The sequence below is a fragment of the Oncorhynchus tshawytscha genome, unplaced genomic scaffold (assembly GCF_018296145.1).
Source record: "Oncorhynchus tshawytscha isolate Ot180627B unplaced genomic scaffold, Otsh_v2.0 Un_contig_4636_pilon_pilon, whole genome shotgun sequence".
In the NCBI taxonomy this organism is placed as follows: Eukaryota; Metazoa; Chordata; class Actinopteri; order Salmoniformes; family Salmonidae; genus Oncorhynchus; species Oncorhynchus tshawytscha.
Window position 1 is genome coordinate 27,501 of NW_024609272.1, and position 14,272 is coordinate 41,772.

General features: G+C 44.1%; 1 protein-coding gene across 1 annotated transcript in view; it reads right to left on the reverse strand.

Annotated features, from left to right (window-relative positions):
* The window catches only part of smurf1 (SMAD specific E3 ubiquitin protein ligase 1), a gene marked incomplete at its 3' end in the record, with an annotated part of 49,925 nt that overhangs the window by 26,818 nt on the left and 8,835 nt on the right, over nt 1–14,272 (reverse strand). Inside the window, 1 exon segment of the mRNA XM_042314739.1 lies at nt 9,671–9,804. Within this exon segment, the coding sequence (XP_042170673.1) occupies nt 9,671–9,804 (134 nt within the window).

Sequence of the window (14,272 nt, forward strand, 5' to 3'; positions counted from 1 at the left end):
TGTATAGTAGTGAGTATGTTATTGTGTGTGTGTGTGTCTGTATAGTAGTGAGTATGTTATTGTGTGTGTGTGTGTGTGTCTGTATAGTAGTGAGTATGTTATGTGTGTGTGTGTCTGTATAGTAGTGAGTATGTATATTGTGTGTGTCTGTATAGTAGTGAGTATGTTATTGTGTGTGTGTGTCTGTATAGTAGTGAGTATGTTATTGTGTGTGTGTGTCTGTATAGTAGTGAGTATGTTATTGTGTGTGTGTGTGTATAGTAGTGAGTATGTGTGTGTGTGTCTGTATAGTAGTGAGTATGTTATTGTGTGTGTGTATGTAGTGAGTATGTATTGTGTGTGTGTGTCTGTATAGTAGTGCGTATGTTATTGTGTGTGTGTGTGTATAGTAGTGAGTATGTTATTGTGTGTGTGTGTGTATAGTAGTGAGTATGTTATTGTGTGTGTGTGTCTGTATAGTAGTGTGTATGTTTGTGTGTGTGTGTGTGTATAGTAGTGAGTATGTTATTGTGTGTGTGTGTCTGTATAGTAGTGAGTATGTTATGTGTGTGTGTGTCTGTATAGTAGTGAGTATGTTATTGTGTGTGTGTGTCTGTATAGTAGTGAGTATGTTATTGTGTGTGTCTGTATAGTAGTGAGTATGTTATTGTGTGTGTGTGTCTGTATAGTAGTGAGTATGTTATTGTGTGTGTGTGTCTGTATAGTAGTGCGTATGTTATTGTGTGTGTGTGTGTGTATAGTAGTGAGTATGTTATTGTGTGTGTGTGTGTATAGTAGTGAGTATGTTATGTGTGTGTGTGTGTTTGTATAGTAGTGAGTATGTTATTGTGTGTGTGTGTCTGTATAGTAGTGAGTATGTTATTGTGTGTGTGTGTCTGTATAGTAGTGAGTATGTTATTGTGTGTGTGTGTCTGTATAGTAGTGTGTATGTTATTGTGTGTGTGTGTCTGTATAGTAGTGAGTATGTTATTGTGTGTGTGTGTATAGTAGTGAGTATGTTATTGTGTGTGTGTGTGTATAGTAGTGAGTATGTTATTGTGTGTGTGTGTCTGTATAGTAGTGTGTATGTTATTGTGTGTGTGTGTCTGTATAGTAGTGAGTATGTTATTGTGTGTGTGTGTCTGTATAGTAGTGAGTATGTTATGTGTGTGTGTGTATAGTAGTGTATGTTATTGTGTGTGTGTGTATAGTAGTGAGTATGTTATTGTGTGTGTGTGTCTGTATAGTAGTGAGTATGTTATTGTGTGTGTGTGTCTGTATAGTAGTGAGTATGTTATTGTTGTGTGTGTATAGTAGTGAGTATGTTATTGTGTGTGTGTGTGTATAGTAGTGAGTATGTTATTGTGTGTGTGTGTCTGTATAGTAGTGAGTATGTTATTGTGTGTGTGTGTGTCTGTATGTAGTGTGTATGTTATTGTGTGTGTGTGTCTGTATAGTAGTGAGTATGTTATGTTGTGTCTGTATGTAGTGTATGTTATTGTCTGTATAGTAGTGAGTATGTTATTGTGTGTGTGTGTCTGTATAGTAGTGAGTATGTTATTGTGTGTGTGTGTCTGTATAGTAGTGAGTATGTTATTGTGTGTGTGTGTCTGTATAGTAGTGAGTATGTTATTGTGTGTGTGTGTGTGTCTGTATAGTAGTGAGTATGTTATTGTGTGTGTCTGTATAGTAGTGAGTATGTTATTGTGTGTGTGTGTCTGTATAGTAGTGAGTATGTTATTGTGTGTGTGTGTCTGTATAGTAGTGCGTATGTTATTGTGTGTGTGTGTGTGTGTATAGTAGTGAGTATGTTATTGTGTGTGTGTGTGTATAGTAGTGAGTATGTTATTGTGTGTGTGTGTGTCTGTATAGTAGTGAGTATGTTATTGTGTGTGTGTGTCTGTATAGTAGTGAGTATGTTATTGTGTGTGTGTGTATAGTAGTGAGTATGTTATTGTGTGTGTGTGTGTATAGTAGTAGTAGTGTGTGTGTTTGTGTCTGTATAGTAGTGAGTATGTTATGTGTGTGTGTGTCTGTATAGTAGTGAGTATGTTATTGTGTGTGTGTGTCTGTATAGTAGTGAGTATGTTATTGTGTGTGTGTGTCTGTATAGTAGTGAGTATGTTATTGTGTGTGTGTGTCTGTATAGTAGTGAGTATGTTATGTGTGTGTGTGTGTCTGTATAGTAGTGAGTATGTTATTGTGTGTATAGTAGTGAGTATGTTATTGTGTGTGTGTGTGTGTATAGTAGTGAGTATGTTATTGTGTGTGTGTGTCTGTATAGTAGTGCGTATGTTATTGTGTGTGTGTGTGTGTGTGTGTATAGTAGTGAGTATGTATGTTGTGTGTATAGTAGTGAGTATGTTATTGTGTGTGTGTATAGTAGTGAGTATGTTATTGTGTGTGTGTGTGTCTGTATAGTAGTGAGTATGTTATTGTGTGTGTGTGTCTGTATAGTAGTGAGTATGTTGTGTGTGTCTGTATAGTAGTGAGTATGTTATTGTGTGTGTGTGTCTGTATAGTAGTGAGTATGTTATTGTGTGTGTGTGTCTGTATAGTAGTGAGTATGTTATTGTGTGTGTGTGTGTGTATAGTAGTGAGTATGTTATTGTGTGTGTGTGTCTGTATAGTAGTGCGTATGTTATGTGTGTGTGTGTCTGTATAGTAGTGAGTATGTTATGTGTGTGTGTGTGTGTATAGTAGTGAGTATGTTATGTGTGTGTGTGTGTCTGTATAGTAGTGAGTATGTTATTGTGTGTGTGTGTCTGTATAGTAGTGAGTATGTTATTGTGTGTGTGTGTGTATAGTAGTGAGTATGTTATGTGTGTGTGTCTGTATAGTAGTGAGTATGTTATTGTGTGTGTGTGTCTGTATAGTAGTGAGTATGTTATTGTGTGTGTGTGTCTGTATAGTAGTGCGTATGTTATTGTGTGTGTGTGTGTGTATAGTAGTGAGTATGTTATTGTGTGTGTGTGTCTGTATAGTAGTGAGTATGTTATGTGTGTGTGTGTGTCTGTATAGTAGTGAGTATGTTATTGTGTGTGTGTGTCTGTATAGTAGTGAGTATGTTATTGTGTGTGTGTGTGTGTGTATAGTAGTGAGTATGTTATTGTGTGTGTGTGTCTGTATAGTAGTGAGTATGTTATTGTGTGTGTGTGTCTGTATAGTAGTGAGTATGTTATTGTGTGTGTGTGTGTATAGTAGTGAGTATGTTATGTGTGTGTGTGTGTGTATAGTAGTGAGTATGTTATTGTGTGTGTGTGTCTGTATAGTAGTGAGTATGTTATTGTGTGTGTGTGTCTGTATAGTAGTGAGTATGTTATTGTGTGTGTGTGTCTGTATAGTAGTGAGTATGTTATTGTGTGTGTGTGTCTGTATAGTAGTGAGTATGTTATTGTGTGTGTGTGTCTGTATAGTAGTGCGTATGTTATTGTGTGTATAGTAGTGAGTATGTTATTGTGTGTGTGTGTCTGTATAGTAGTGAGTATGTTATTGTGTGTGTGTGTCTGTATAGTAGTGAGTATGTTCTGTATGTGTGTGTGTGTGTGTGTCTGTATAGTAGTGAGTATGTTATTGTGTGTGTGTGTCTGTATAGTAGTGAGTATGTTGTTGTGTGTGTGTGTCTGTATAGTAGTGAGTATGTTATTGTGTGTGTGTGTCTGTATAGTAGTGAGTATGTTATTGTGTGTGTGTGTCTGTATAGTAGTGAGTATGTTATTGTGTGTGTGTGTCTGTATAGTAGTGAGTATGTTATTGTGTGTGTGTGTCTGTATAGTAGTGAGTATGTTATTGTGTGTGTGTGTCTGTATAGTAGTGAGTATGTTATTGTGTGTGTGTGTCTGTATAGTAGTGAGTATGTTATTGTGTGTGTGTGTCTGTATAGTAGTGAGTATGTTATTGTGTGTGTGTGTGTGTCTGTATAGTAGTGAGTATGTTATTGTGTGTGTGTGTCTGTATAGTAGTGAGTATGTTATTGTGTGTGTGTGTCTGTATAGTAGTGAGTATGTTATTGTGTGTGTGTCTGTATAGTAGTGAGTATGTTATTGTGTGTGTGTGTCTGTATAGTAGTGAGTATGTTATGTGTGTGTGTGTGTCTGTATAGTAGTGAGTATGTTATTGTGTGTGTGTGTCTGTATAGTAGTGTGTATGTTATTGTGTGTGTGTGTCTGTATAGTAGTGAGTATGTTATTGTGTGTGTGTGTCTGTATAGTAGTGAGTATGTTATTGTGTGTGTGTGTCTGTATAGTAGTGAGTATGTTATTGTGTGTGTGTGTCTGTATAGTAGTGAGTATGTTATTGTCTGTATAGTAGTGCGTATGTTATTGTGTGTGTGTGTCTGTATAGTAGTGAGTATGTTATTGTGTGTGTGTGTCTGTATAGTAGTGAGTATGTTATTGTCTGTATAGTAGTGAGTATGTTATTGTGTGTGTGTGTCTGTATAGTAGTGAGTATGTTATTGTGTGTGTGTGTCTGTATAGTAGTGAGTATGTTATTGTGTGTGTGTGTCTGTATAGTAGTGAGTATGTTATTGTGTGTGTGTGTCTGTATAGTAGTGAGTATGTTATTGTGTGTGTGTGTCTGTATAGTAGTGAGTATGTTATTGTCTGTATAGTAGTGAGTATGTTATTGTGTGTGTGTGTCTGTATAGTAGTGAGTATGTTATTGTGTGTGTGTGTCTGTATAGTAGTGAGTATGTTATTGTGTCTGTGTATAGTATGAGTGTGTGTGTCTTCACAGTCCCCTCTGTTCCATAGGTGTATTTTTATCTGTTTTTGTCTGATTCTACTGTGCATCAGTTACCTGATGTGAATAGAGTTCCATGTAGTCATGGCTCTATGTAGTACTGTGGAATATGTGTCACGGCTCTATGTAGTACTGTGGAATAGAGTTCCATGTAGTCATGCTTATGTAGTACTGTGGAATAGAGTTCCATGTGTCTGTATAGTAGTGAGTATGTTCCATGTAGTCATGTCTCTATGTGTACTGTGGAATAGAGTTCCATGTAGTCATGTTATGTGTACTGTGGTCTGTCCATGTAGTCACGGTATGTTACTGTGGAATAGAGTTCCATGTAGTCATGGTATGTAGTACTGTGGAATAGAGTTCCATGTAGTATGGCTCTATGTAGTACTGTGGTGAGTCTGTAGTATGGTATGTGTACTGTATAGAGTTCCATGTAGTGTCTATGTAGTACTGTGGAATAGAGTTCCATGTAGTCATGGCTCTATGTAGTACTGTGGAATAGAGTTCCATGTGTCATGGCTCTATAGTACTGTGGAATAGAGTTATGTAGTCATGGCTCTATGTAGTACTGTGTAGAGTTCCATGTAGTCATGGCTCTATGTAGTCTGTGGAATAGAGTTCCATGTAGTCATGGCTCTATGTAGTACTGTGGAATAGAGTTCCATGTAGTGTATGTTACTGTGGAATAGATACATGTGTCATGGCTCTATGTAGTACTGTCTAGAGTTCCATTCTATACTGTGGAATCTGAGTTCCATGTAGTCATGGTTACCTGATGTGGAATAGAGTTCCATGTAGTCATGGCTCTATGTAGTACTGTGGAATAGAGTTCCATGTAGTCATGGCTCTATGTAGTACTGTGGAATAGAGTTCCATGTAGTCACGGCTCTATGTAGTACTGTGGAATAGAGTTCCATGTAGTCACGGCTCTATGTAGTACTGTGGAATAGAGTTCCATGTAGTCATGGCTCTATGTAGTACTGTGCACCTCCCATAGTCTGTTCTGAACTTGGAGACTGTGAAGAGACCTCTGGTGGCATGTCTTGTGGAGTATGAATGGGTTTCTGAGCTGTGAGTTAGTAGTTTAAACAGACCTCTGGTGGCATGTCTTGTGGGGTATGTATGGGTGTCTGAGCTGTGTGTTAGTAGTTTAAACAGACCTCTGGTGGCATGTCTTGTGGGGTATGAATGGGTGTCCGAGCTGTGTGCCAGTAGTTTAAACAGCAGCTCGGTACCTTCAACATGTAAATACCTCTCACAAAAACAAGTAGTGATGAAGTCAATCTCTCATCCACTTTCAGCTAGGAAAGATTAATAATTTACGTGTCAATGTCAGTTCTCTGTGTACATGTACCGGGCCAGCCGTGCTGCCCTGTTCTGAGCAAATGGCAATTTTCCTAAGTCCCTCCTTGTGGCACCTGACCACACGACTGAACAGTAGTCAAGGTGTGACAAAACTAGGGCCTGTAAGATTTTCCTTGCTGATAGGGCTGTTAAGATGGCAGAGAAGCATTCATTATGGACAGACTTCTCCCCATCGAAGCTACTGTTGTATCAACATGTTTTGACCACAACAGATTACAATCCAGGGTTACTCCGATTTGCTCAAATTACACATTACTCATCTGCATACATAGACATACCTGCTTTAGTAAAGATTGGAAAAAGTAAGGGGCCTAGACAGCTGCCCTGGGGAATTCCTGATTCTACCAGTAAGGGGCCTGGGAAATTCCTGATTCTACCAGTAAGGGGCCTGGGAAATTCCTGATTCTACCAGTAAGGGGCCTAGACAGCTGCCCTGGGGAATTCCTGATTCTACCAGTAAGGGGCCTAGACAGCTGCCCTGGGGAATTCCTGATTCTACCCGGATTATTATGTAGGGGCTTCCAACAAAGAACATCCTATTTTTTGAGCACTTTTCTGAGAAGCTTAGCAGAGGTAGACATGCTCATGTTATTTATGTAAGGGAACAGTGCAGGGTGAGCTGCACACAGTGGACTTTCTACTAGGACACACCACCTCAGTGATAACAGTATAAATACGGCTTAGAGCAGTAAGACGGACATAAATTAGGTTACTTACATTGTGTCTTCCAACACCTCTGTGATCATGTACATTTGCTGAAGAATTATGACAACTCAGCGACACAATGGTAGGGATTAACTGAGCTGGGCTTGGGTCATTGATAAGTCATTGTCATAACGCAGAATTATAATGCTGTGAAAGGATCCAGGAATGCAAATGATTTGGGTGGATCCCATCCTCCTTATAAAACAAGCTTTGTTTCCAGAAGGTATCAAAATTGTCAATAGATGTTCCACCCACAGAACTGCAATAGTCTCGTAGCCAGTTATGGAAGTCTGCTGAACCGTTCAATGCCACGATTTAGGGAGGGCAGAGGGACAGATATTATGGGGGCGTTTGTTGGTGTCAAGCAGAGACCCAATCAGTTCTTTAAAATCCATCTTCAGCTGTTCTGAGCTGCCGTTCATAATGACATTGAATTCCAGATGAACTATGATAGACTCCATTTCCTTCAGCAAAATCATTCGCAAGGAGATTCCTGCAAAAATATTATTTGAAGATGATAAGTGCATTTATTTACCATTCCATTGCAACCTAGCTAGCTAGCTGGCTAGTTGGTAGCGGGTTCCATTGCAACCTAGCTAGCTAGCTGGCTAGTTGGTAGCGGGTTCCATTGCAACCTAGCTAGCTGGCAAGTTGGTAGCGGGTTCCATTGCAACCTAGCTAGCTAGCTGGCTAGTTGGTAGCAGGTTCCATTGCAACCTAGCTAGCTAGCTGGCTAGTTGGTAGCAGGTTCCATTGCAACCTAGCTAGCTAGCTGGCTAGTTGGTAGCAGGTTCCATTGCAACCTAGCTAGCTAGCTGGCTAGTTGGTAGCAGGTTCCATTGCAACCTAGCTAGCTAGCTGGCTAGTTGGTAGCAGGTTCCATTGCAACCTAGCTAGCTAGCTGGCTAGTTGGTAGCAGGTTCCATTGCAACCTAGCTAGCTAGCTGGCTAGTTGGTAGCAGGTTCCATTGCAACCTAGCTAGCTAGCTGGCTAGTTGGTAGCAGGTTCCATTGCAACCTAGCTAGCTAGCTGGCTAGTTGGTAGCAGGTTCCATTGCAACCTAGCTAGCTAGCTGGCTAGTTGGTAGCAGGTTCAATTGCAACCTAGCTAGCTAGCTGGCTGGCTAGTTGGTAGCAGGTAGAGTCACGGGTATCCAAGTTCCTGAGTCGGTGTTGAGTCGGTGTCCCTCAATAGCAGCCCCATTCTTTTGAAATATGAGTGGAAAGACAGCACCTTCTAGTAGGAAAGGAGTCCACCTGTGGTACATTAAATTGATTGGACATGATTTAGAAAAGCACACACCTGTCGATATAAGGTCCCACAGTTGACAGTGCATGTCAGAGCAAAAACCAAGCTGTGAGGTCGAAGGAATTGTCCGTAGAGCTCCAAGACAGGATTGTGTCAAGGCACGGATCTGGGGGGTACAAAAACATTTCTGCAGCATTGAAAGTCCCAAACAACACAGTCGCCTCCATCATTCTTAAATGGAAGAAGTTTGGAACCACCAAGACTCTTCCTAGAGCTGGCTGCCCGGCCAAACTAAGCTATCAGGGGAGAACAGCCTTGGTCAGGGAGGTAATCAAGAACCCGATGGTCACTCTGACAGAGCTTAAGAGTTCCTCTGTAGAGATGGGAGAAACTTCCAGAAGGACAACCATCTCTGCACCACTCTACCAATCAGGCATTTATTGTAGATTGGCCAGACGGAAGCGACTCCTCAGTAAAAGGCACATGACAGCCCGCTTGGAGTTTGTCAAAAGGCACCTAAGGGACTCTCAGACCATGAGAAACAAGATTCTCTGGTCTGATGAAATCCAGATTGAACTCTTTGGCCTGAACGCCAAGCGTCACGTCTGGATGAGAGAAACTCCCCAAATACAGGTGTGCCAATCTTGTAATGTATAAAACCTGTTTTTGCTTCGTCATTATGGGGTATTGTGATGTCATTATGGGGTATTGTGATGTCATTATTGGGTATTGTGATGTCATTATTGGGTATTGTGATGTCATTATTGGGTATTGTGTGCAGAAAAAAAACAATTGAATCAATTTTAGAATAGAGCTGTAAAAAAATGTGGAAAAAGTGAAAGGGTCTAAATACTTTCTGACTGTCGGCTGCCAGTACAGAGCCTCTAGTACCAGGGCAAAGAGCTAGCAAGCTACTGCTCTGTTTCAGCTGGTATGTACAGTACAGAGCCTCTAGTACCAGGGCAAAGAGCTAGCAAGCTACTGCTCTGTTTCAGCTGGTATGTACAGTACAGAGCCTCTAGTACCAGGGCAAAGAGCTAGCAAGCTACTGCTCTGTTTCAGCTGGTATGTACAGTACAGAGCCTCTAGTACCAGGGCAAAGAGCTAGCAAGCTACTGCTCTGTTTCAGCTGTTATGGTCAGTCTAGCTGTCTGGAGAAGCTACTGCTCTGTTTCAGCTGTTATGGTCAGTCTAGCTGTCTGGAGAAGCTACTGCTCTGTTTCAGCTGTTATGGTCAGTCTAGCTGTCTGGAGAAGGTACTGCTCTGTTTCAGCTGGTATTGTCAGTCTAGCTGTCTGGAGAAGGTACTGCTCTGTTTCAGCTGGTATGGTCAGTCTAGCTGTCTGGAGAAGGTACTGCTCTGTTTCAGCTGTTATGATCAGTGTATGTGTGTGTGTGTGTGTGTGTGTGTGTCTCTCTTACAGCCCGTGTCTTTCAGTCTGCTGATGGAGTTAGCCAGCAGTCGTATGCAGCCTGCTGTCTGGAGAAGGTGTGTGTGTTCAGTCTGCTGTGGAGTATGTGTCAGTGTATGTGTGTGTGTGTGTGTCTCTTACAGCCCGTGTCTTTCAGTCTGCTGATGGAGTTAGCCAGCAGTTGTATCAGCTGTGTGTGTGTGTGTGTCTCTCTTACAGCCCGTGTCTTTCAGTCTGCTGATGGAGTTAGCCAGCAGTCGTATGCAGCCCAGGAACCCGGCGCCCTGCCGCTTGTGGATCTTCTTATGGTTCCACACACTGATGGTGATGGAGTCCGTCTTCCCTATGTACCTACACACACACACACACACACACACACGGGTCAGGAATAGAGGTCGACAGATTAATTAGGGCCGATTTCAAGTTTTCATAACAATTGGTAAATCGGCCTTTTTGGACGCCGATTGTGGTGCAGGATGACCACCTTGTGGCTGATTACATTTCTCCACGAGGAGACTGAGTGGCAGGATGACCACCTTGTGGCCGATTACATTTCTCCACGAGGAGACTGAGTGGCAGGATGACCACCTGTTACAAGGGCGCAGCGTCAAAATGACCTTGTGGCTGATTACATTTCTCCACGAGGAGACTGAGTGGCAGGATGACCACCTTGTGGCTGATTACATTTCTCCACGAGGAGACTGAGTGGCAGGATGACCACCTGTGGCTGATTACATTTCTCCACGAGGAGACAGTGGCAGGATGACCACCTTTGGCTGATTACATTTCTCCACGAGGAGACTGAGTGGCAGGATGACCACCTTGTGGCTGATTACATTTCTCCACAAGGAGACTGAGTGGCAGGATGACCACCTTGTTTGATTACATTTCTCCACGAGGAGACTTTGTGGCAGGATGACCACCTTGTGGCTGATTACATTTCTCCACGAGGAGACTAAGTGGCAGGATGACCACCTTGTGGCTGATTACATTTCTCCACGAGGAGACTGAGTGGCAGGATGACCACCTTGCGGCTGATTACATTTCTCCACGAGGAGACTGAGTGGCAGGATGACCACCTTGTGGCTGCTTTCTAACAAGGAGACTTGTGGCATTTGACCACCTTGTGGCCGATTACATTTCTCCACGAGGAGACTGAGTGGCAGGATGACCACCTTGTGGCTGATTACATTTCTCCACGAGGAGACTGAGTGGCAGGATGACCACCTTGTGGCTGATTACATTTCTCCACGAGGAGACTGAGTGGCAGGATGACCACCTTGTGGCTGATTACATTTCTCCACGAGGAGACTGAGTGGCAGGATGACCACCTTGTGGCTGATTACATTTCTCCACGAGGAGACTGAGTGGCAGGATGACCACCTTGTGGCTGATTACATTTCTCCACGAGGAGACTGAGTGGCAGGATGACCACCTGTTACACGGGTGCAGCGTCAAAATGACCTTGTGGCTGCAAGGAGCCAAGGTAAGTTGCTGGTTTGGTTGTTACAATGTAACAGCAATATTCAGACTGAGGGATGCCACCCGTTAGATAAAATACAGAACCGCCTTTCACTGAAAGAATAAACATTTTGTTTTCGAAATGATAGTTTCTGGATTTGACCATATTAATGACCTAAGGCTCGTATTTCTGTGTGTTATTATAATTAAATCTATGATTTGATATTTGATAGAGCAGTCTGACTGAGCAGTGGTAGGCAGCAGCAGGCTCGTAAGCATTCATTCAAACAGCACTGTGTTTGCGAGCAGCTCTTAGCAATGCTTGAAGCACAGCTCTGTTTACGACTTCGAGCCTATCAACTCCTGAGATTAGGCTGGCAATACTATAGTACCAATTAGAACGTCCAATAGTCAAAAGGTAATGAAATACAAATGGTATAGAGAGAAATTGTCCTATATTAACTACAACCTAAAACTTCTTACCTGGGAATATTGAAGACTCATGTTAAAAAGGAACCACCAGCTTTCATATGTTCTCATGTTCTGAGCAAGGAACTGAAATGTTAGCTTTCTTACATGGCACATGTTGCACTTTTACTTTCTTCTCCAACACAGGGTACCAGTACTGAGTAATGATAACTAGACTATATACACAGGGTACCAGTACTGAGTAACGATAACTAGACTATATACACAGGGTACCAGTACTGAGTAACGATAACTAGACTATATACACAGGGTACCAGTACTGAGTAACGATAACAAGACTATATACACAGGGTACCAGTACTGAGTAACGATAACTAGACTATATACACAGGGTACCAGTACTGAGTAACGATAACTAGACTATATACACAGGGTACCAGTACTGAGTAACGATAACTAGACTATATACACAGGGTACCAGTACTGAGTAACGATAACTAGACTATATACACAGGGTACCAGTACTGAGTAACGATAACTAGACTATATACACAGGGTACCAGTACTGAGTAACGATAACTAGACTATATACACAGGGTACCAGTACTGAGTAACGATAACAAGACTATATACACAGGGTACCAGTACTGAGTAACAATAACTAGACTATATACACAGGGTACCAGTACTGAGTAACGATAACTAGACTATATACACAGGGTACCAGTACTGAGTAATGATAACTAGGCTATATACACAGGGTACCAGTACTGAGTAATGATAACTAGACTATATACACAGGGTACCAGTACTGAGTAACAATAACTAGACTATATACACAGGGTACCAGTACTGAGTAACGATAACTAGACTATATACACAGGGTACCAGTACTGAGTAATGATAACTAGGCTATATATACAGGGTACCAGTACTGAGTAATGATAACTAGGTTATATATACAGGGTACCAGTACTGAGTAATGATAACTAGGTTATATACACAGGGTACCAGTACTGAGTCGATGTGCAGGGGCTGAGGTGACTGAGGTAGATATGCATGTATAGGTAGGGACATCACTGCATCAAGCTAGCTCCCCGCTCGTCACGCAAGCTCCCCGCTCGTCACGCTAGCTCCCCGCTCGTCACACTAGCTCCCCGCTCGTCACGCTAGCTCCCCGCTCGTCACGCTAGCTCCCCGCTCCTCACGCTAGCTCCCCGCTCCTCACGTTAGCTCCGTGAGGACCATCTACCGCCTCGGTGAACAGACCGTCCACCGCCTCGGTGAACAGACCGTCTACCGCCTCGGTGAACAGACCGTCTACCGCCTCGGTGAACAGACCGTCTACCGCCTCGGTGAACAGACCGTCTACCGCCTCGGTGAACAGAGTCTACCGCCTCAGTGAACAGACTGAGTCTGACCGCCTCGGTGAACAGACAGGGTCTACCGCCTCGGTGAACAGACCGTCTACCGCCTCGGTGAACAGACCGTCTACTGCCTCGGTGAACAGACCGTCTACCGCCTCGGTGAACAGACCGTCTCCCGCCTCGGTGAACAGACCATCTACCGCCTCGGTGAACAGACCGTCTACTGCCTCGGTGAACAGACCGTGTGTGTAGGGCTCCAGTCTCCTGCCTCGGTGAACAGACCATCTACCGCCTCGGTGAACAGACCGTCTACCGCCTCGGTGAACAGACCGTCTACCGCCTCGGTGAACAGACCGTCTACCGCCTCGGTGAACAGACCGTCTACCGCCTCGGTGAACAGACCGTCTACCGCCTCGGTGAACAGACCGTCTACCGCCTCGGTGAACAGACCGTCTACCGCCTCGGTGAACAGACCGTCTACCGCCTCGGTGAACAGACCGTCTACCGCCTCGGTGAACAGACCGTCTACCGCCTCGGTGAACAGACCGTCTACCGCCTCGGTGAACAGACCGTCTACCGCCTCGGTGAACAGACCGTATGTGTAGGGCTCTGAAGTCTCCTGCCTCGGTGAACAGACCGTCTACCGCCTCGGTGAACAGACCGTCTACTGCCTCGGTGAACAGACCGTCTGTGCCTAGGGAACAGACCATCTACTGCCGTGAACAGACCTCCTGCCTCAGTGAACAGACCATCTACTGCCTCGGTGAACAGGCCGTCTACTGCCTCGGTGAACAGACCGTGTGTGTTGGGCTCCGACGGCCTCCTGCCTCAGTGAACAGACCGTCTACTGCCTCGGTGAACAGACCATCTACTGCCTCGGTGAACAGACCATCTACTGCCTTGGTGAACAGACCATCTACTGCCTCGGTGAACAGGCCGTCTACTGCCTCGGTGAACAGACCGTGTGTAGGGCACCGACGTCCTCCTGCCTCAGTGAACAGACCGTCTACCGCCTCGGTGAACAGACCGTCTACCGCCTCGGTGAACAGACCGTCTACCGCCTCGGTGAACAGACCGTCTACCGCCTCGGTGAACAGACCGTCTACTGCCTCGGTGAACAGACCGTCTACCGCCTCGGTGAACAGACCGTCTACCGCCTCGGTGAACAGACCGTCTACCGCCTCGGTGAACAGACCGTCTACTGCCTCGGTGAACAGACCGTATGTGTAGGGCTCTGAAGTCTCCTGCCTCGGTGAACAGACCGTCTACCGCCTCGGTGAACAGACCGTCTACTGCCTCGGTGAACAGGCCGTGTGTGTAGGGCACCGACGTCCTCCTGCCTCAGTGAACAGACCATCTACTGCCTCGGTGAACAGGCCGTCTACTGCCTCGGTGAACAGACCGTGTGTGTTGGGCTCCGACGGCCTCCTGCCTCAGTGAACAGACCGTCTATTGCCTCGGTGAACAGACCATCTACTGCCTCGGTGAACAGACCATCTACTGCCTCGGTGAACAGACCATCTACTGCCTCGGTGAACAGACCAGGCACCCGTCTCCTGCCT